The sequence below is a fragment of the Eretmochelys imbricata genome, chromosome 4 (assembly GCF_965152235.1).
Source record: "Eretmochelys imbricata isolate rEreImb1 chromosome 4, rEreImb1.hap1, whole genome shotgun sequence".
NCBI classification, from domain to species: Eukaryota; Metazoa; Chordata; order Testudines; family Cheloniidae; genus Eretmochelys; species Eretmochelys imbricata.
The window spans coordinates 41525719-41547825 of record NC_135575.1 but is presented as its reverse complement, the minus strand read 5'-3'; the positions used below and the strand labels follow the sequence as shown (position 1 = coordinate 41547825).

The 22107-nt window shown below is 37.8% G+C and overlaps 1 protein-coding gene across 2 annotated transcripts in view; it reads right to left on the bottom strand.

Annotated features, from left to right (window-relative positions):
* The window catches only part of LOC144263523 (bifunctional heparan sulfate N-deacetylase/N-sulfotransferase 3), a 94887-nt gene extending 77108 nt beyond the window's left edge, over positions 1-17779 (bottom strand). For both annotated transcript variants that reach the window (XM_077814414.1, XM_077814415.1), the window contains exon 1: positions 16712-17779. In XM_077814414.1, the coding sequence (XP_077670540.1) occupies positions 16712-17692 (981 nt within the window). In that variant the 5' untranslated portion in view covers positions 17693-17779. The remainder of the gene's footprint in view (positions 1-16711) is intronic.
* Between the last annotated feature and the right edge of the window lie 4328 nt (positions 17780-22107).

Sequence of the window (22107 nt, the reverse complement as noted above, 5' to 3'; positions counted from 1 at the left end):
TACAAGAAAAAAGTAAAATAAAAAAATAGAGATCACTTTGAAGTCCGCAGAGAACAAGAGGCTGGAAATGGCAAAAGACTGTGTATTGGAATCCTCAGAGGCATTGGTTATGCTCTCTTTCCTGTGGCTTTGTTTTGTAAGGGTAATCTTCGAAAATCAGTCATGTTGTTACAGAGACTTTTCCCAGGCTGAACTGTTAAAATGAAAGAACATTTTCAAAAGCAGTCTACTGAGGAAGGGCTAATAAGACAGACTTTTTTTTTTTCCTTTTCTGATTTGCTCTGTCATTTTGTCATGCTGTGATCCTGATTCTTGAGGTAGGCTTAAGAGTGGGAAGGAGATAGTCACTATGTTGGCTTTATTTGCCTTTATGTTTTCCTGTTAGTTGCTTTCATTTTTAAGTGTGTTTGGAGTTTAATTGTATTTGCTTTTTGTGGAGCATTTTTATTCCACTGTACTACAACAACAGGAATTTGGCAGTAGACTTGTCGTTTTGAAGGAGTCCAGAGCTTGTAGCATAGACTTGTGGAGGGATGAAGCATTCAGTTCTGTGGAGTACTGCAGTTCTATGTGTAGAATATATTGCTTTATTAGTGTATATCTCTGAGCTATGAAGCAATGAATACAACACATAGAAAGAAGGTTGAACTCATGCTTTAGATCTATTGTATTGCCTACGTACATCAAACTGAGTTGCACCGTAACTCTTAATTTCCTTTCTTTTGCTGGCTGAACATAAATTTTTATTCACAGTATGAGAATCAGTGGTTTTTAAAATACTATTCCTGAAACTTTGAAAGAGATTCTTAAGGATTCCTCTGAACATATGCAACTGCAATGTAGAAGAGTAGGGTTTCAGTTTATTTTGGCCTACATCTAATTAATTTTATTTTTAAAATAAATTTTCTTCATAAATTTTGGAGTGACATGTTGTAATCTCATGACCACATGGGTACACCAAACCAGGGCAGGACACAGATTTTGTGGGAAGATACACAAAGAAACATATGCAGGGCCACACCAGTCTTCACCTTACCAATGAACAGATCCTTATACCTATATATATTCACTGCAATCCCTAAAGCAGAACTTTCTGAGAAGGGAAGGGCAATTAAGGGATTCAGTCTCCAACACAGCTATCTGGCATTGGACCACGGATGGTGAATTGAGAATTGCATTCTGGCTGGTAGGTGGATGTGTGCATGTGTGTAGGTTCCCTCCATAAGTGGGGCCTGTGATGTTCTACATAGGCATAAGGCCACCTCCACATAAACAAACTAATACCAATGAAAAGCAGAGGTTGTGTTGAGAGTTTGCCCAGCCTATCCTGGAGGAAACATATGATTACTGACGTTTGGAAGAGCATAGCCCTTAAATCATAAAATTCCATCAGGAACTGGGGTGAGGATGCGACTTGCAAAAACACAGCAGTGAAAGAGTTCTTCCAGCTTAAAGATACGAAGCTACAGAATGGTACTGGGAGAAATGATGGAAATTAAAAAATAAAAAAGAAATCTATTGCTGTAATTTAGTAGAAACTAATAAATATACAGGACTGTAAAAAAAAAAAAAAGCTTTCACTGCACAGGTTTACTGTGCTGAACATGATTTATATGTTTTGTTAGAGCCTGAAAAATTAGAATTGGCAAGAGATTCACAAAAGCTGTATCTTTCTACACGGGTTCCATCAGTAACTGTGTGCTCAGGAAGCCAGTCTTGTAACTTTATGCAACTTTTATCATTCATAAGAGGCAAGAAGGGCAGTAAATTGCTCTGCTGAATAATCTACAGTTAAAATGTAACACTCAGAACATAGATAAGCAAAGCAGCAGTCACTTAATGAGGACACAGATAAGGAGGGCATTATTTCCCCCCCTTAAATTTAATTAGAGTGGTTTGGCCTGTGGGGGGAGAAAATAACGAGACTATAACAATTTTCTCCTCTGAATATGAATATATCTCCTGGATGGCAACAAATTACTATGCATGTAACAAATCCCTTGTGTTACATGTAATACGTGGTGATCCTCTCAGAGTTCATTTTCATATAGATATAAAAAGGGAATCCTATTTCTTTTCTATAATACTTCTGTATGTCAGCTCTTAGTCACAATATATTACTTACATTTTAATAATAGTGTGCATGTGTTTGTGAAGGTGATGTTGCACATAATCAGCAACTTCCTTTCTCTCCATCTCTCTAACCTTATTAAGTAAAGGCTTCTATTCAAAATAAATGACATGGTGTACAAGCCCAGAAGGCAGAATATACTGATCCATGCTGGACCAGTCCATCCAGGAAAAAAGGTCCACTGAACGAGCCAGAAGGGAAAAATAATGTTTGGTGGCAGATAAATGAGGCACTGCTTAAGGTAATTTATGTAAATGACCGTTCCTTGCTCCATTACTTTCTGTCTGCTGTTGGTCATCTCTCTCCCCGGCCACGAGCCTGCAGAAGTTATTCCAGCACTTAACAGATCATCTTTATTTGAAAGCAGATTTTCCTTCCATTCACCTTTATTAATGCTTCTGTTCACAGGACATATAAACAATGTATATAAAAACTGTATTGGTGTTCAGTTAAAACACTGGCTGCATATCGCTGCTCCATATTCAGTAGTACAATTTCCACTGGTTCAAGGAAAAAAGGGGTAGGGACCATGGCACTACCCTCATCCCAGTCCTCCCCCTTTTAGACAGCTGTCACCCCAGGCATGCGAGCATAAAGCAAGGACGATGCACCCCAGTGGGATTCTAGCCATTGTTTGAGCAAGTCTGTCATAGAAAACCGTGGTCTCCTTTTCTTTGTATGTCCATCCATACAGGGTCAACCTAGAAGGGCTACTATGCTCATCATCTAGTTTACCAATGCAACTCTGTTGATTCTATGGTACAGTGCATAATCTGCATAAACAACACCTTTTAAATATTAAAATATTTCATGAGATAGATACAACAGTCTTGCTTGTTACTAGCACTACACAGGTGCACAAGAGGAAGAGAGGATACGAAAAGCATCCCCACCTTACAGCTCTCCACAGGTGCTAATCACAAACCCAACTCTTGTATTTTCTGAGAACAAGGACCACACAAGGCAATTGCCTTACCAAGTGGGCGGGGAAGGGACCAAGCTGGGGTCAAGGTTCATACAACCATTTCCATATTTAGTGAGAGGGTTGTTCATAGTGTACCCTTTTAAAAAGCCCACTGTGTTTCATATTCCCTGGCAAAGCTAGCCATCCTTGCCATTATGGATGTCACCTCCCTATACACCAACATCCCTCACAATGACAGCACCACTGCCTGCCTCAAATATCTACAATACTCAGATATCCACCCTAAGCACATCACCATACTCAACCATTTCATCCTCACCCGTAACAACTTTATATTCAACAACAAACATTTTGTCCCAACTATGAGAACAGTCCTGGGTACTAGGATGGTTCCCCGATATGCCAACCACTTCATGGGCCAACTCGAAGAATTATTTCTGGATAAATGTACCATGAAACCAACGATGTACCTGAGATACGTTGATATTTTCATCCTATGGACAGAAGACAAATTCCCACATACATTTCCACAACAACTTCAACAATTACGAGCCCGTCCATTAAACACTCTGGAACACTCCCACACTAGCATCAACTTCCTGGGCACCACAGTCAGCTTCAACAATGGAACCGTACAAATACCTATATACAAGAAACCCACAGATCACTGCACTTAACTTCACAGATCCAGTAATCACCAAACACCAAGAAATCCGTTATCTACCGCCAGGCACTCAGATACCATGGAATATTCTCCAAGGACAAAGCTTGGGATATCTATCTTAACACACTTGAAACTGCTTTTCCCAAACAAGGACACTCCACCAGAGAAGTAGATTGCATCATAGAACAGGCTACCCAAATACCCCAAGAGAACCTGCTTCAATATTGGGGAAAAAAACTCTCTGACTGCACCGCCCCCCTCCCTCAAGTTGTCACCTATCTCCCCATACTGGAAGGGTATAATTAAACAATTACAACCCAGACTTGATAGGGACCACAGCCTGAAATAAATTTTTCTTCAACCCCCACTTCTGGACTTCAAACAATCCCCCATCCTCACCAAACTTAGTATCAGAAACAAACTCCCCACAGATCAGGACTCAGTTCAACTCAAAGCAGCACCAGACCCTACCATAACAACAGATGTGAAACCTGTTGATAATCATGGTAGTGGAGATATGTCAATACCCCCAGAATACACCTTTCAAGATCCAAAGGTTCTACTCATGCCTATCACAACACGTGGTGTTCCTCAGGCAGTGCACTAAATGCCATAACAACAGCAACTATGTGGGTGAAACCAGACAATCACTATGTCTTGAATGAACTCACACAGAAAAACGATAAAAGACAAAAGCATCATATCACCTGTGTGTGAACACTTTTCACAAAACAATCACTCCACATCTGACCTCTCAGTCTTCATCCTCAAAGGAAACCTGCACAACACCATCCAAAGCCCAGGAGTTAAAATTCATAGTTTTGTTAGACACTAAAAATCATGGTCTTAGTAAAGACTATGGCCTATTACAACAATCTGTAACCCAATAAACCCTCTACTATTGTCCTAAGACTGCAAAGGTGTTAACAGTCCACTTCACTTTAAATGATCTCTTACAATGTGTTAACTACTTATGTTAATACTTATGTATTTAGCTGTGACACGGGGTACGGGGTATGTCTACATTTAAAACACCAGAGCAGCACAGATAGCTTAGTGCTTCAGTGTAGACATTACCTACTGCGCAAGAAGGGGTTCCCCTGTCAGCGTAGTTAATTCACCTCCTGGAGAGGCATTACTTAGGTTGACAGAAGAATTCTAGCACTGTCTACATCAGGTATTAGGTCGGCTGAGTTAAGCTCACTAAATTTTTTAGTATAGGCCTGGCCTATGAGTACCTTTTCCAGACCTGAAGAAGAGCTTTCTGTAGCTCAAAAGCTTGTCTCTTTCAACAACAGAAGTTTCTCTAGTAAAAGATATTACCTGCCCATCCTGTCTCTCTGGCAATCCTAGAGGCACAGTGCCTGAGGCAGATACAATGGACCCCCCCCCCCCATTTGGCAGCGTTCCTGAAGTCCCACTCCTGTGGGCAGTGGTTTTCACACCACATTCTTGCTCTAGTCACCACTATACTGCTTCTAAGGCAAAATCTGTTTTTGTGTTAAAAGGCAGAAATATTAAACAATCCCCCTACACTGAAATTCACAGTAGTATTGTGTGTGAGCCAACTTGCCAACATCTTCTGCTTTGACATATTAAATATTAATAAAACTGATTGGCACAATGTTCTTTACAACAGTAGCAGGGCGTAAAAATCTACTGAATAGTTTTCATAAATTAAAGTTATAATTTTAAGATCTAATTAGTATAAATATGTCTACTGCTTCATGATGCATAACTTTCCATAATTGTTGTATATGAAATACTATGCTCCAACACTTAAATCAATCTTCCTACCACATAAGATACAATGGAACCTACACAGTTAATAACATTTCCTGTCTTTCTTTTTTTTTTCCTTTCTCTTGTACCTTTTACTTATTATTCCACACAAGTCACTGTAAAACACCATGAAAGCCCTGCATGAACTGTAAAGATGGAACATATATACATTTATAATAAATGCAATAAAAAAAGCTGTAAAGATAACCTGGCTAATAAATTAGGAAGATAAAAAGAACCTTAAAAACAAGAGGAAGTTGCAAACAGTTAATTAATCACGCAGCTGTATTTATAAGGAACTTAAAAAGAAATGTCTGAATATTTTGCATTCACAAGACACATTTCTTATAGAAGAGATCTGAAGCTCAATACAATGTAAGAAATATAATTCAGCCTCTCATATCTAATTCTCTTTCATTGTAACTGTGTAACAGATTCTTTCGATGAGGTATCACTTATTTGCAAATAATCTTTTTATTTAAAAACTAAATCAAAATAGGAACATAAATAAGGAAAGAATTCCCCTTTAGAATCCAAAAGGTGTTTGAAGATATTTTTAGAGCTTTCTCTCTGGAAGGTGTTGGTAAACAGTCTGGTTTATTCTCTCAGTAGTTCAAGGTTTCTGACACCTTTTCCTCCTCTAAGACACACAAGGTTGCTGACACCATCCTCCTCAAAGACTCACAAAAAGCATTCAAACCTCCCCCTGATGTAAATATTTAGGCCCCTCAAATGTACAAATAATTGAAAAGGAATGTTCAAGAAAGTCCTTTCACAATTTTTTTAAAAAAATCATTTCAGTGGTATATATTAAACATTTTTCTTTCATGTAAAAATTTACCATATTGGATGGAACTATCCTTCAAAAAACTTAACAGGGCAGCATAAAATATACCCTGAAAAGTCCCACCAAATCTAGGCACATTTGTAATATAAAGAAAAAGAGCAAGAATTTCATTCTGTTTCTGTGAGCAGGAAAGTTTCAAATAAGGAATAGAGCTTGTTCACCTAAACTCAATAAAAGCATCTGCACATTTATAGCTTCTGCATATCCAAAACATGGCAGATTGCACGTAATCATAACAGTTGGCTCTGGTGTGAGAAATCTGTTAGAGTAAGCAAAGAGATATTGAACTCAACAGGCAATATCAGCTCAGGAATGCATGCAGTAAATAGAAGCAGGAAGCCTGCCAAACAATCAGTGGGGCCACTGGACAATCCAGGTGCACTCAAGGAAGATAAAGTCATTGTGGAGAAGCTGAATTCGTTGGATCAATCTTGACTGCAAAGAATGAGAGAGAGATTCCCACACCTGAGCCATTCTTTTTAGGTGACAAATCTGAGGAACTGTTCCAGATTGAGGTGTCAATAGAGGTGGTTTTGGAAAAAAATTGATAAATTAAACAATAATAAATCATCAGGACTAGATGGTATTTATCCAAGAGTTCTGAAGGAACTAAAATATGAAATTGCAGGACTACTAACTGTGGTATGAAACCTATCATTTAAATCAGCTTCTGTGCCGGATGCTGGAGGATAACTAATATAACATCAATTTTTAAAAATGGCTCTAGAGATGACCCTGTCAATTATAGGCCAGTAAGCCTAACCATTACCAGGCAAATTGGTTGACACTATCGTAAAGAACAGAATGACCAGACACATAGATGAACATGATTTTATTGGGGACGAGGCAACTGGGCTATTGCAAAGGGAAATCGTATTTCACCAATCTATTAGAATTCTTGGAAGGGATCATCAAAGATGTGGAAAAGGGTGATCCAGTGGATATAGTGTAGTTGGACATTCAGAAAGCCTTTGAAGGCTTCACCAAAGGCTCTTGAGCAAAGTAAGCAGTCATAGGATAAGAGAGAAGAGTCCTCTCGTGATCAGTAACTGGTTAAAATGGTGTCCCCTAGCGGTCTGTACTGGGATCACTGCTGTTCAACATATTCATAAATTATCAGAAAAAATGGGCAAAAAGGGAAGTGGCAAAATTTGCAATGATACAAAATTACTCAAGATAATTAAGTCTAAAGCAGACTGCAAAGAGTTACAAAGGGATCTCACAAAACTGGGTGACCAGGCGACAATATGGCAGATGAAATTCAATGTTGATAAATACAAAGTAATGCACATTGGAAAACATAATCCCAACTATACTTAAAAATGATGGGGTCTAAATTAGCTGCTACTATTTAAGAAAGAGATGGAGTAATTGTGGATAGTTATCTGAAAACATTTGCTCAGTTTGCAGTGGCAGTCAAAAAAACTAACAATATTAGGAGCTATTTGGAAAGCGATAGATAATAAAAGACAGAAAATATCATAATGCCACTATATAAATCCATGGTCCGCCCACACCTTGAATACTGCATGCAGTTCTGGTCACCCCATCTCAAAAAAAAGATATATTAGAATTGGAAAACAGAGAAGCACGACAAAAAATGATTAAGGGTATGGAACAGCTTCCGTATGAAGAGAGATTAAAAAGACTGGAACTTTTCAGCATGGAAAAGAGACGACTAACAGGGCATATGATAGAGGTGTATAAAATTGTGACTGGTGTGGAGAAAGTGAATAAAGAAGTGTTATTATTCCTTGACATAGCACAAGAACAAGGGGTCACCCAATGAAATTAATAGGTAGCTGGTTTAAAACAATCAAAAGCAAGTACTTCATCACACAACACACAGTCAACCTGCAGAATTCATTGCCAGGGGATGCTGTGAAGGCCAAAACTATAACAAAGGTTCAAATGAAAAAAAAAACTTTATAAATTCATGAAGGATAGGTCCATCATTGGCTATTAGCTAAGATGGTCAGGGATGCAACCCCATGCTCTGGGTGTCCCCAACCTCTGATTGCCAGAAACTGGGAATAGATGATAGGATGGATCAATTGCTGATTGCCTGTTCTGTTCATTCCATCTGAAGCACCTGGCATTGGTCACTATCAGAAGACAAGATACTGGGTTAGATGGACCATTGATCTGACCCTGTACAGTCGTTCTTATGAAGGCTATGGGACACTAGAAATTAATCCTCATGGGCTAAATTCTCCCCTTTGCAAGAGCACTGCTCATTGCAGATGATAGGATGAGGGTACTGGTTATAGCTCCCTGATATTTATCAATGACCCTAATCCTTACATGACTTAGAGCAGCTGCCACTGGACTCTATTTCACCACTGGACTCTACTTCAATGCAGAATTGGCAAAGTGTTTGTAACCCTAAACAAAGCATTATGGTTGTTCTTTCAAAAGTTTACAACTGAACATTGACTTAGTACAGCTTTAAAACTTTACTACGTAGAAGAAAAATGCTGCTTTTAACCATCTTAATTTAAACAAAACAAGCACAGGAACAGTTTCCTTACCTTGTCAATTTTTAAAAATGTTCCTTTTTTTTTGTAGTTTACATGTAACACATTATTATACTGTATTTGCTTTTTTCTTTTTTTGTCTCTGTTGCCTGATTGCATACTTCCAGTTGCAAATAAGGGGTATGGTTGACTGGTCAGTTTGTAAGTCTAGTGTTCGTAATTCTGAGGTTCTATTATATATAGAAGCAATACAAACATCACCAAAAGCAAAAAAGGGAGAAAGACACATAACTGACTTTGGGTCTGAGCCTGCAACCCTTACTCACCTGAGTAATCCTTACTCCTGTGAGTAGTTCCATTGTATTCAGAAGAACTACTTATATGAATAAATACTGCTTGGATGCATAAGGCTTGAAGGATCGGGTTTATATTTCCCCTTTTGAAAAAAGTCTATTGTGGACACAGTGCCCCAACACTCACTAAATAAAATAGGACCCAGAATGACATATGTCACAAGCAAACAAGTTTGGATATGGTCACTATGAAACTGGTCTTTCTGGCAACTGTACATTGTTCTCCATGAAAAAGTGACTGCCCAACAGCTACATTTTCATGTATGGGAATAGCATAAAATTGCTTATTCTTTACTCACTCCACTTCTAGAAAGCACCATATGATAGATGAGCTTGACCTTGATGACCATCTCTTCTTTCCAAAACCTGCACACCTTACCACATAAAAGACGTGACAAACACGCAGATACCGCTTTATTTTATTCCCTTTTGCCTTGCTCGTGACAGCAGCATAAGGAGGCATTCATTATCTTTCTCTCTTTGCTACCAGTAGGTGTGTAACTACTTTCTTTCCCACACACACACACAGGATCAACCAAGCTCATAGACAGGAATATCACGTTAATCTTTTACTATTCCTCCATCGAGAGGAGATGTGTTGCCTATAGAATGTTCAATATGAAAAATACCAGATAGTTCTACTTGAGCTGAGTCTAATGTGAAAATCAACATGCAAAAAAGCCAGGGTGCATGGTCACTAGGGGCTATGGTAAGGTAGGAATTAGATTTGCGAGAGGGAGATTGGGACAACCAAAAAACAGTGAAGGGTGACAGAGGGATAAATACAGTTTTCTACCATCCTGCCTCACCTTTTTTGTAAAGTGCCTTAATTTATAATTCTGAAAGGAAAAGGAGATGAGAGAAGACAGAGGAAAGAATGCAACTTTTTTTTCCCCACCACCCTGCCACCACTTCACAATGTCCTAGTTTTCACTTTGAAAATGTGACCAAACTTCAGGACAGAGGGTATGTGTGCAGGGGTGGAACCAGGGACAGCAGCTTGCTACTTGCAGTCCCATAACCATTTTTGGGCATCAGCTGCCACTGCAAAAAAATATGTCTCCCCAACTCTTGCTTGCACCTCCCCTAGAAAAGCTCAGTGTTTCACATTTGATAAACATTACAATAGAGTGATTATAATGAAAATGTTTTAATATAATAAATGAATAGACTGCCTACTGAGATAACCATGGGCTACCAAGATAAACTTACTCTGGGAACATCCAGATGGATTTTCTTTATATGTCTATTTAAATGAATTATTTGCACTGCACGGGCTTTTAGGCTACTAAAAGAAACAGATAAAGTAAATGGAATATAACATTGTCACTGGGTAATAGCCTCTTCCTGCTAGATAAATACTGAGAGAGAAAGAGAAACAATTTATTGAAAATGGTAACATCACCTCAGCGTTCAAGTTTATTTTCAGTGGAAGGCAATTAGGCTGCAATAACATTTTCTTCCACTGACATTATTTCTATTATATCAGATATGACAAAATAAATAAACTAAGATGGATGGACATTGCTGATGCAGAGTGACAACTACTCACTCTACCATACTGAAAAAACAATATTGTTATTCGCTTAAATTTCATACAGTGACAGCCACATCAGTACTGATCAGGTAATCCTAATTAAACACAATTTGGGGGGTTTTTTACAGCTAAAATTACAGTGGGGTGGCCTCCCCATTATGGTTACAGTTGAACCTACCTTATTGTTTAATAAGTTAGTAGTTAGAATGTGGATAAACAAAAACAGCCAGGCCTGATTGCCCATCATTAGTTTTTGTATTGATGAACTTCAGGCAAAAACAATCCCATACCATCAGATTTTTTCAGACGTGTCCACTAATTTTGTGTGCCTAAAGCCTGGGTGCTGAAACTGAGATGTCTTCTGACTGATTTTCAGATGCTGAGGACACTCAGCTCCCCCTAAATTCAAAGGAGTAACTATAGATTTGTGAGCAGTGAGCTGATAATCAATATAACTATTTTCAAGAGTTATCAGCTCCCATTTAGACACCCCAATGAAGTGTCCACTTATAAAAGTGCTTAGTATGCCGTAGTACCTGTTGTTCTGGTGACTTATATAGATGCCTAAATGGAGTGATTGAACTTTGAGTTCTTCTGAAAGTCTGAGTCTATATGTACCTCTACTGTAACTCATCCTGCCTCAACTCTGCTGCATTGCCTTTGTATCTATCACTCTCTCTTTTATTATTTGTGAAAGAACGTTAATTTGCCCTGTCAACCATTCTGTTTATTCTTAACAAGTTAGTAACTAGAATTAGGCTATGTCTTTTGAACCCACAAAACCTCTGAGGAGCGTTCAGGACAGTGATAATCATTACACTATGGAAAAAGTATAGTTTAAGCTCTCCCAAACCCACCCAGAATACTTTCTTTCAAGGTCTCCTGGTGGCAGCAATAGATGTTTTACCCATCTTATGTTCCTCAGCATAATGAAATGAATTATTAACTTCACACTTTTCAGAGTAACAGCCGTGTTAGTCTGTATTCGCAAAAAGAAAAGGAGTACTTGTGGCACCTTAGAGACTAACCAATTTATTTGAGCATGAGCTTTCGTGAGCTACAGCTCACTTCATCGGATGCATACCGTGGAAACTGCAGCAGACTTTATATATACACAGAGAATATGAAACAATACCTCCTCCCACCCCACTGTCCTGCTGGTAATAGCTTATCTAAAGTGATCATCAGGTTAGGCCATTTCCAGCACAAATCCAGGTTTTCTCACCCTCCACCCCCCCACACAAAAACCTGGATTTGTGCTGGAAATGGCCTAACCTGATGATCACTTTAGATAAGCTATTACCAGCAGGACAGTGGGGTGGGAGGAGGTATTGTTTCATATTCTCTGTGTATATATAAAGTCTGCTGCAGTTTCCACGGTATGCATCCGATGAAGTGAGCTGTAGCTCACGAAAGCTCATGCTCAAATAAATTGGTTAGTCTCTAAGGTGCCACAAGTACTCCTTTTCTTTTAACTTCACACTGTGTGGGATCTCTGGGGTGGGGTAGAGCTGTCTGTACTCTCAGCTTCTCCAAAGCACTTGTGTGGGTTCAACCACAAATTGAACTAAAATGTTCAGTTCTACAGACCAACAATAAAGTTAGTCCATTAGTGTTTCAGGGACCCACTGTGTGACTTCAATGGAGTTATATTAGGAATGAATAGGGCTAGAAATTTCTAATATTAAATTTAATAAGAAAGAAGTTATAATTATGTCAAACAGCTCTGTAATTTTGAGATGAAACTGAAGTACGTAGAAAAGCATCAGTTCCAATACTACATTGCTAGAATTTAAATGTTGTTAGCTTAGCTAAAATGAGTTAATCATGGATGCTGAATATAAACAACATCCCTATTAGGCAGTCTATTTTCATATTTGAGGCACACAGTTCTCTGTGTTATAGTCAGTGCAGCAGAACTCAGTAAAACACTATCCCTCATACCTAATGTGATGGCATTTATACACAAATATGGTTTTCAATAACAGATATTCAGCTGCTTCAAATTAATTCTCTCTCATTCATTCAGTATGTCGTGTTGCAGAGGATAACTCCTTTGATATTAATAGTAATGGAGATACATTACATCTGACAGTGCTAACAACATGTTTAGCAGAATACATTAGCTTTAAGTAGATTAAGGATCTGAATACTTTTTTCAGATGCCACTGTTTCAAAAAACTATTTTAATGGTTGCATCTGTTGTACTGATTCAGAAATTATCTCTGCTTTGATATTATTTTCCATTAGGGCTGTGAAACAATTAAAAATATTGTGATTAATCGCACTGTTAAACAATAGAATCCCATTTATTTAAATATTTTTGGATGTTTTCTACATTTTCAAATATATTGATTTCAATTACAACACAGAATACAAAGTGTACGGTGCTCACTTTATATTTAATTACAATTATTTGCACTGTAAAAAAAGAAATAGTATTAGGTGAATTGAAAAATACAAGTATTGTAGTGCAATCTGTTTGTCATGAAGTTGAACTTACAAATGTAGAATTATGTACAAAAAAAAACTGCATTCAAAAACAACACTGTAAAACTTTAGAGCCTACAAGTCCACTCAGTCCTATTTCTTGTTCAACCAATCGCTCAAACAAATTTGTTTACATTTGAAGGAGATAATGCTGCCTGCTTCTTGTTCATAATGTCACCTGAAAGTGAGAAGGCAGCATTCACATGGCACTGTTGCAGCCAGCGTCACAAGATATTTACATGCCAGATGCGCTAAAGATTCATGTCTCGTCATGCTTCATCCACCACTCCAGAGGACATGCATCCAGGCAAATGACAGATTCTGCTTGATAACCATCCAAAACAGTGCAGACCAACACGTTCATTGTCATAATCTGAGTCAGAGGCAACCAGCAGAAGGCTGATTTTCTTTTTTGGTGGTTTGGGTTAAGTAGCTTTTGCATCGGAGTGTTGCTCTTTTAAGACTTCTGAAAGCATGCTCCACACCTCATCCCTCTCAGATTTTGGAAGGCATTTCAGATACTTAAACCTTGGATCGAGTGCTGTAACTATTTTTAGAAATCTCACATTGGTACCTTCTTTGCGTTTTGTTAAATTTGCAGTGAAAGTGTTCTTAAAAATGAACATGTGCTGAGTCATCATTGAGACTACTATAACATGAAATATATGGCAGAATGTGGGTAAAACAGAGCAGGAGACATACAATTCTCCCCCCAGGAGTTCAGTCACAAAAAAATATTGCATTAATTAAATTTAACAAGCAACATCAAAAGAAGCATGTCTTCTGGAATGGCACCTGAAGCATGAAGGGGCATATGAATGTTTAGCATATATGGCACATAATACCTTGTAATGCTGGCTACAAAAGTGCCGTCCGAACGCCTGTTCTGACTTTCTGGTGAAATTGTAAAGAAGTGGGCAGCATTATCTCCTGTAAATGTAAACTTGTTTGTCTTAGCGATTGGCTGAACAAGAAATAGGACTGAGTGGACTTTTAGGTGCTAAGGTTTTACATTGTTTTGTTTTTGAGTGCAGTTATGTAACAAAAAAAATCTACATTTGTAAGTTGCATTTTCATGATAAAGAGATTGCACTACAGTACTTGTAAGAGGAACTGAAAATACTATTTATTTTATCATTTTTACAGTGCAAATATTTGTAATTAAAAATAATATAAAGTGAGCAGTGAACACTTTGTATTCTGTTGTAATTGAAATCAATATATTTGAAAAATGTAGAAAAACATCCAAAAATATTTAATAAATTTCAATTGATAGTCTATTGTTTAATTGCAGTTTTAATTGCACTGTTAATTGCAAGTAATTTTTTTAAATCGCGATTAATTTTTGAGTTAAGCACGTGAGTTCACTGCAATTGACAGTCCTATTTTCCATATAATTTTTTTTTTTCATGTGGCAGTAAGTGCTTTGTAAATACTATAAACTAGCCTCACAAAATAGTAACAAAGCTCACTGCTTTTGCATTTTCTTTAAGAATTAAAGATGTTTTATTCTCAATGTCTTTTAAATTTGTCTGTATAGTTTATTGCTTTTTGATAACTAACTTCAGTGAATTATTCTTCTAACAGAACCCAAAATGCCATTTTGAGGTTCACTTCACAGGGGGAAAAAAACAAACAAAAAACCCAATGGGAAAGATATTATGAGGATCAGAAATAGTTTATTATAGTGGAGAACCTGTACTATTTCTTAATTCAGATTTTATTTATGCATTTCATTAGTCCAGTCCTTCAAAGCAGCTTTGTCACAATGACTGGAATGGGAGCAGCAGCAGGCTCTAAATCTTCCCTGTAATTCAACTTCGCATGTAAGAAGTTCTCAAACACCAAAATGAAATGCTGCAACCACACATCACATACAAACAGAGGTTATTGTGCCTTTTTTTCTTGTGTACCTATATTTGTATGAAACTGCTTAGGCATCCAAAAAGCGTAGATCCTTACAGAATATATGTGTTGAAAGCATTTTTGGAATACAAAAATTTTAATACACTTTAAGGTTATTGTTTTACATTTCTGGAAAAATTGAGAGAAAGTGTCAATTATAATTTTGAAGAAAAACTGTGTGTGGAATTGTCAATCCAAAAACACTTGTTGAATGAGCCAATACATTTAGAGGGTTTTGTAGCTCAATAAATTTAGTGGTAATTTAATGAGATCCTCTTAATCAATTAAGTACAGTTTCAAAAAAAACAAACAAAAAAAACCCACAAAACTGAAATTAGCAAAAATGTTTCCCAATTACCCTTTTTCCCCCCCTCCCAGTTGTCTTACAGCTCTTAACCTAGCTAGAAGTGTTGGCAGTGTAACAAATATCTTCATCGTTTGTCCAATTTTTAGCTTCTAGAACAAAGACCTCAGTTTTTTCAAGGTGTTTTCTGGTCATCTGTTTTCCTACTAGATTCTTCTGAAAAAAGAATAGGTGTAAAGCATAAAGATAATGTGCTTCAAAGGTCATCCTCATGCACCCATAACCCACCACTGTACTTGAATGGCAAAGCAACACAGAGTGAAAAAGGACCCTGCAGGTGTTTATAACTAAAAATAGTGGAAAACTCACAAGCACTGGAAAGTCAACGAGTAACTATTTCAGACATGTATAAACACTAGCTTTGTTGCATGTAAGAGCCACAAAATATGGAAATAAGAAGGGTGAAATGCTGTGACTAACTCCTGACACTTCAAAATGATTAATAATCCAATATGGTCTTCTTTAAAATTTATGTTGACATTCATTATCAGATCAACTCATTCACCTTCTACTTGTAAGACTGCCTGATGCACGTATTATATACGAATGATCTAGCTCCTATGATCATGCATGTATTACATATTAAGGATCTAGCTCCAATCCTGAGAGGTGCTGGAGACTTCCTGGAAAGTGAGAGTATCCTCAATTCCCAGTGAAGTATCTCCCATTAAGTGCTTAGCACTTTGCAGGATCAGATCCTTTGCAATTTCTTAACTTTTTATAAGTTTGGCTGCTATTAGTGGGAAACCCTATCCTCTTTATTCCCTTTCATAGATGCAGAGGGCTCTGGATACAGTAGAACCAGTTTTCATGTGGGCAGGAAAGCAGAATCCCAAGATTTCAAACAGGAGCACACACCTTCAGCACAAAGTTCAGCAGCTGCTCCTTCTCTGTCACTCCAGTGACTACCTGAATTGGCCAGAGGATCTGTCATTATGATCCACCAGCCTCTCCCAGCACCTTTGCGAGAGGCAAGTTAATAGGCTATAGACTCTATTCCAGCTCTGAGGTTGCAGCAGGTGCCACAAAGGAACTTTGTAGCCTGCAAAGGAGAAGGATTCTGTCTCTCCAAAGCCCAAGGGATTTTTCCCATGCCAAACACATATACTTGGGATTGGTGCAGCAAGATAGAGTTGCATCTTTGGTAAATTTCAAATATTAATTTCAGTTTAAAAAATAAGAATTTATGCGGAAGCTTTTGCAGTAGCAGAATAGTGGTTTTTGCACATACTGTACCTGCACATCATTGACATTCATCCTTGTTCCTTCTTTCCCAACAAAGATGTCATCTATGTCGACAAGAATGTACCTATCCAAGGACAATGTGAGCTTTTTCCCAGACAGGAAAGAGACGGCATCTATAAAGATCAGCTTGTGCAGCCAAAAGTTCAAGTTGCTGCTGAAGAGAACTCTCTGAATCCCATCATGAAGCCCCAGGTCATGAACTACTGTGGCATGGAGAGCATTTTTAGTGATGGGTAGTGGGAGGTTTTCTGTAGTCTTTATTTTTGCAAATATCACTGGCTGATAGGCTGAATGATTAATCTGGAAAACTGTCCAGTCATTTCCAGGCAAGGGACCTTTATCAAGCTTAGAGGACTTAGTTACATGAAGCAATGGGGAATGAGGGTTAACACAACAGTCCTTAACACCTAGATTGCCATGAACATGGAAAGGAAAGTCCTTAAACTGAATGCTCTGCAAGCTGTTCTCGCTGCCCTTATGGAATCCAATGACACCCACACCATATTCAATACAGTATTTATCTAGAAGGCCTTTGTTCCATGAGTCCATATTCACATACTTTAAAATATTTTCATATACAATGAGAACATATTTGCCTTTATTTTTGTCTATAAGCACTGGAAGATCACCTTTCGCAGGAGCAATCTCTATGTGATACTGAAATCTGCTGGATTCTAGAATTGTTATTATATCTTGACCGAGTGTTGAGTATTGGCTTTCCACAAACACCAGCACTACGGGATCAGTCCTCATGGGATCAATGGGCTTCACTGTCTTGAGCTCCATTAACTTGTATGGCAACAGCTGAAGATCACCACATTCCACTTCTGAAGAGATCTCAGAAAGTTCATTTTCCTGTTTGTAGCCATTATACAAATAGTAAGCAGAAATAACAATGCTCACCATACAAAAAGTGGCAAGCACGATAACTGTTCTTTGAAAATGTCTGTGAAGTTTCATGATAAAACTCATGTTGTATACTTGCCTTAGACTGCTTCCAACAGCAGCAGCATTAAAAAGAACCACAACTTTTCAACAACTTGTTCCAGTCCTGCTTAATAATTTATGTCACCATTGCAGCACATATGTCTATCTTCAGCAAGCTTTAGAGAAGGTATAGTCTAAAACAAAAAGAAAAGTGTAAGTTTAATGCATCCATAAAAATATTATTGCATTTCAATTAGCTGGTAGCAGGCAAACCATTGCTAAGATAGGCTCAGAAATTAATTCAGAACTTAGGTAGTTTCTTTTGTAACTTTTGAACCAGTTCTGTTAATTCCCCTCCTCCATTATTTATTATATTCATATTCTATAACTCACAGTTTTCACCTTTGCACTTCCTAATTCTACAGGACGGGAGTCAGAGAGATCCTCCACCCTACCTGTAGTCTAGCCTGAGTACTTCCAGTGTGCTTGTGTAACAAGCACCACTTTGGTCATCATCGGGAACTGGGCACAGGATATCAAGAGCTAAGAGACTCTACATCTTGAGTAAAAAGATCAAGGCCCAGATTTTTAAAGGGGGTTTTAATTGGAGTTAGACAGTTAGGCACCTAGTGGGATTTTCAAAAGTGCCGATCTGCATCTTTAGGCACCTAAACACCTTTTAAAATCTGGCCCTAGATCGCATAGCTGGCAGCTTTAAGAGATCACCTCTTCTGTGGATCAAGCAGAGAGAGGGACATGTTACATTATATTGAAGAGAGAGTCACACTGGCAGAGAGCTTCTGCAGACGGAGGTCCATTCCACAGAAGTATGCATATCCCCTGCCCAACTCCCACATACTGCCCCCACTTTCACAGGAAACTGTATCAATTCTGCTGCCAGTACACAAAAGAAGACAGGGATTTTGCCCACACTAAACACTTGTAAGATACAAAGCAGCACACCTAAAATTGGCAAGAGAGGAACTCCTCCCATGGAACTCAAAGTGTAGGACACAGGGCATTCCAGTGGCGTCCAGCCAAATATTTTCACGTTATATATTTCTTTTCCTGTCATTTTCCTAAAAACAAAGCAAGCAAGCAAACCCTGCCTCTCCCAACCTTCCACACATAGGAGATTTCATAACCAGATTAAAAAAAAATAAGTTAAGAGAGGTTAAGATTGTCTGCTTAAATGCACTCACTCTTGTGTGAAGATTTCTCTTGAGAAGTTAAAGTTGCATGCATACCCTTAACTCTGCCCTGTTGTGTGTGATTCTTTCATTATATGGTCACACACGATTTCTCAGATAATACAGTATAAATTACAATCTTTTCTACTATGTTAGAGGCATATGTGTTCTACAGTGTACTATTCTGTATACATTAAGTATTTTATACTAAAAGTATACAATAAACCATGCTTATGTACGCCATATTAAATATAACACATGCCAGATTAAGTATAACACGGGGTAATAATAGAAACGTACTGGCACATGAGCCACCTAAGTTTGCAACTTATGCTCTGAGCTGTACCTAAAGAAAACTGTGGTGCTGACTAAAAAGATAATAGCTACTGATAAAATTATAGACCTATTTAAAAAAATGAACTGGAAAATTATGACAATCAAATTAAATATGAAAGAATAAAGCAAGTATTGCAAGACAGCTAACTAAGGTTGCAACAAAAATTGCGTATTATATAGTATTATTTAGGAAACAGAACACATCAATGTAATTGCAGAATGCATCATATATAATACACACAGGGGTCAATATTAAGTTTGTGTTTGCAACATTTAGCTTGGTCTTTTCCTGACTTTTGAGTGCTTAACCACACATCCTCTTAATGTATTTTTAATGCAACAGAAAGAGGTATATGGTTTTTTTTTTTAAAAAATCTAACACTGAAGGAGCCACAAAATTTAAAGCCAAAAGCCATTGCTTATATATGTAAAATCTACAGGGTTAAATTGTAATGGATCTCACTCACAATAGTGGGCAAAACCATTTGTAACCACAAAACCCTGCGATTTGTGTACAAACTGGCAGACGATGCCTGCCATATACCCATTATGCAAAATATACAACTGTGCATGTTTTTAGAGGTCTTTGGCCCACAACACTTTGCGCTCTGCTTCTGCCAAGTTATCAAGCTATTTTGCTAGAAATTCCTATTCCTGGCATTTTAATAATATTTATTTGAGAAAATAACTGAACAAGACAGAATAAGTTTGTGCACCACAAGAAATGCAAGAAAACAAACTAATATTTACAAATGGCTGAAGGAGAAGATTAGTAGTGAAAGAAATTTGGGCTCTTTCCTGCATCTAATACAGTCATTAGCAAAACTCCAAACTTAATTCCCAATTTAAATCAGGATTGGAGCAGGCCTTTTATTTTCAAATTTCTGATTGGGAGAGTTACTGATTGTTACTAAAAACTCAATGTCCTTTTAACTTTCTCAGCTTTAACTACATTCCAGGGGGTTGATCCTGCAAAGTGAAAGTAAGGAGTATAAACACAAGGTAAAAAGTAATGAGTAAGTGAGCTGAGGGGAACCCAATCTTGCTTTAACAGTAGCTTTAGAATATGTCACCCAAGTTTTTCCTGCTTAACAGGACTAGGGAAAAGTTGTGAAAGCATAGCTATATTTCTCATATGATGGGGATTACATTTAAGCCCATGTCTTGCCAGAAAAATTCATTCTCTGCCCATATCTTTCCCCTTTTTACCCTGTTCTTGATAGTAAAGAAAAGGTGCACAGATGTATTAAGACTTAGCACACGCAGTGGAAAGGCTTACACCTAGCTCTTATCTTTACTCACAACTGGACATAACAGTCACTCACATTTGCACTGAAGCACAACAAATTGCCCTTCCTGTTGCACACTGTGTTCAAAGCCCCAAAGCATAAAGGTGAATTGTTCAGGATTGGGGGGGAGGTGGGGGGAATCCTGGCTCTAGAAAGTAGAGACAGCTGTCTGAAAAGAGAATTTGCAAATTTTATTAAAAATAAAGACTAAATGACAACCTGCATGTGTTACAAGGATCAACAGAATACTTTGAATAGTGAGCACTGTTAGATGCTTAGGCTGTTATTGTCAGAGGGACTATCAGCCTACCGAGCAATAAAGAGATGATTCATCTGATTGGAAGTAAGGTAACAAAGAGAAAGCTCAATCTTGAATGATTGAGGCAAGATTAAGAGGTTGTTTTCAGACAGGCTTCTCATTTGTGGATACAATTTGTAGAATGTTTGTGGATTTTTTTGTTTGGTTTCTAAGAACACTTATTATGTTGGACTTCCTGAAACCAATTTATTTTATGAAGTGATCTGAATGAAGAATTGTGGTTATCTGATTAACAAAACAAAAGAATTCCAAGCATAAGTAGCAGCACATAAGAAATCAAAAAGATATCTGAAACATCTGAGATTTGAGAAGAGTTATGAGTTTGTTGATATTGTTTTGGTTTGGTACCTTCAAAAACTTGGGACCGCTCCTCAACTAGTATAACCAACATAGCTCATTCACTTCAATTGAACCATGATGATTTACACCAGATGAGGATCTTGCCTCATATGTAAAATACCACCACAGAATCCAAAAAGAGCCCCAAACATTACACTCCCACTATTATAGGGCCTTGTACCATTATTGTACAATACTATACAATGACCTTTGAAGGAGAATGTGCCACTCAGTCTGCAGCAGTGCAAGCTACCGCTGCACTTCTTCAACACTGCACCTCAGTCCCTGTCTGAGAATCCCTAAATTGATCTTTAAGACTTCTGCATTCATTAAGTATCCACCTGCAGATTGAGACCAGAATCTATTAATCTAGGTACTACACTAGCAGGGGTAGGCAACCTTTGGCATGCAAGCTGATTTTCAGTGGCACTCACACTGCCCGGGTCCTGGCCACCGGTCCGGGGGCTCTGCATTTTAGTTTAATTTTAAATGAAGCTTCTTAAAAATTTTAAAAGCCTTATTTACTTTACATACAACAATAGTTTAATTATATATTATAGATTTATAGAAAAAGACCTTCCAAAAACATTAAAATGTATTACTGGCACACGAAACCTTAAATTAGAGTGAATAAATGAAGACTTGGCACACCACTTCTGAAAGGCTGCCGACCCCTGTACTACAACATTGCTCCTAACATGTTATCTCACAGGGCCTCCCAAAGAGGAAAAGAAATAATCTCTTTTTGTCTTCCCCATATGTAAATTTGAATAGGTAGAAATGTTTTGATATATAGACAAATAGGTTCTTCTCACATACAACAAACCTACTAAAGGAAATTTAAGTAAAGTAAATGAGCTTTGCATTAAGTTCTGAATGCAAGGGGTACCATGGTCATTCCTCCCTCTTATGGGAGCAACTTCCATAGTCCAGCTCCTGGGAAAATTCAGTCTCATATAGCCACTAGTTCTCATCCAATTAGTTGAC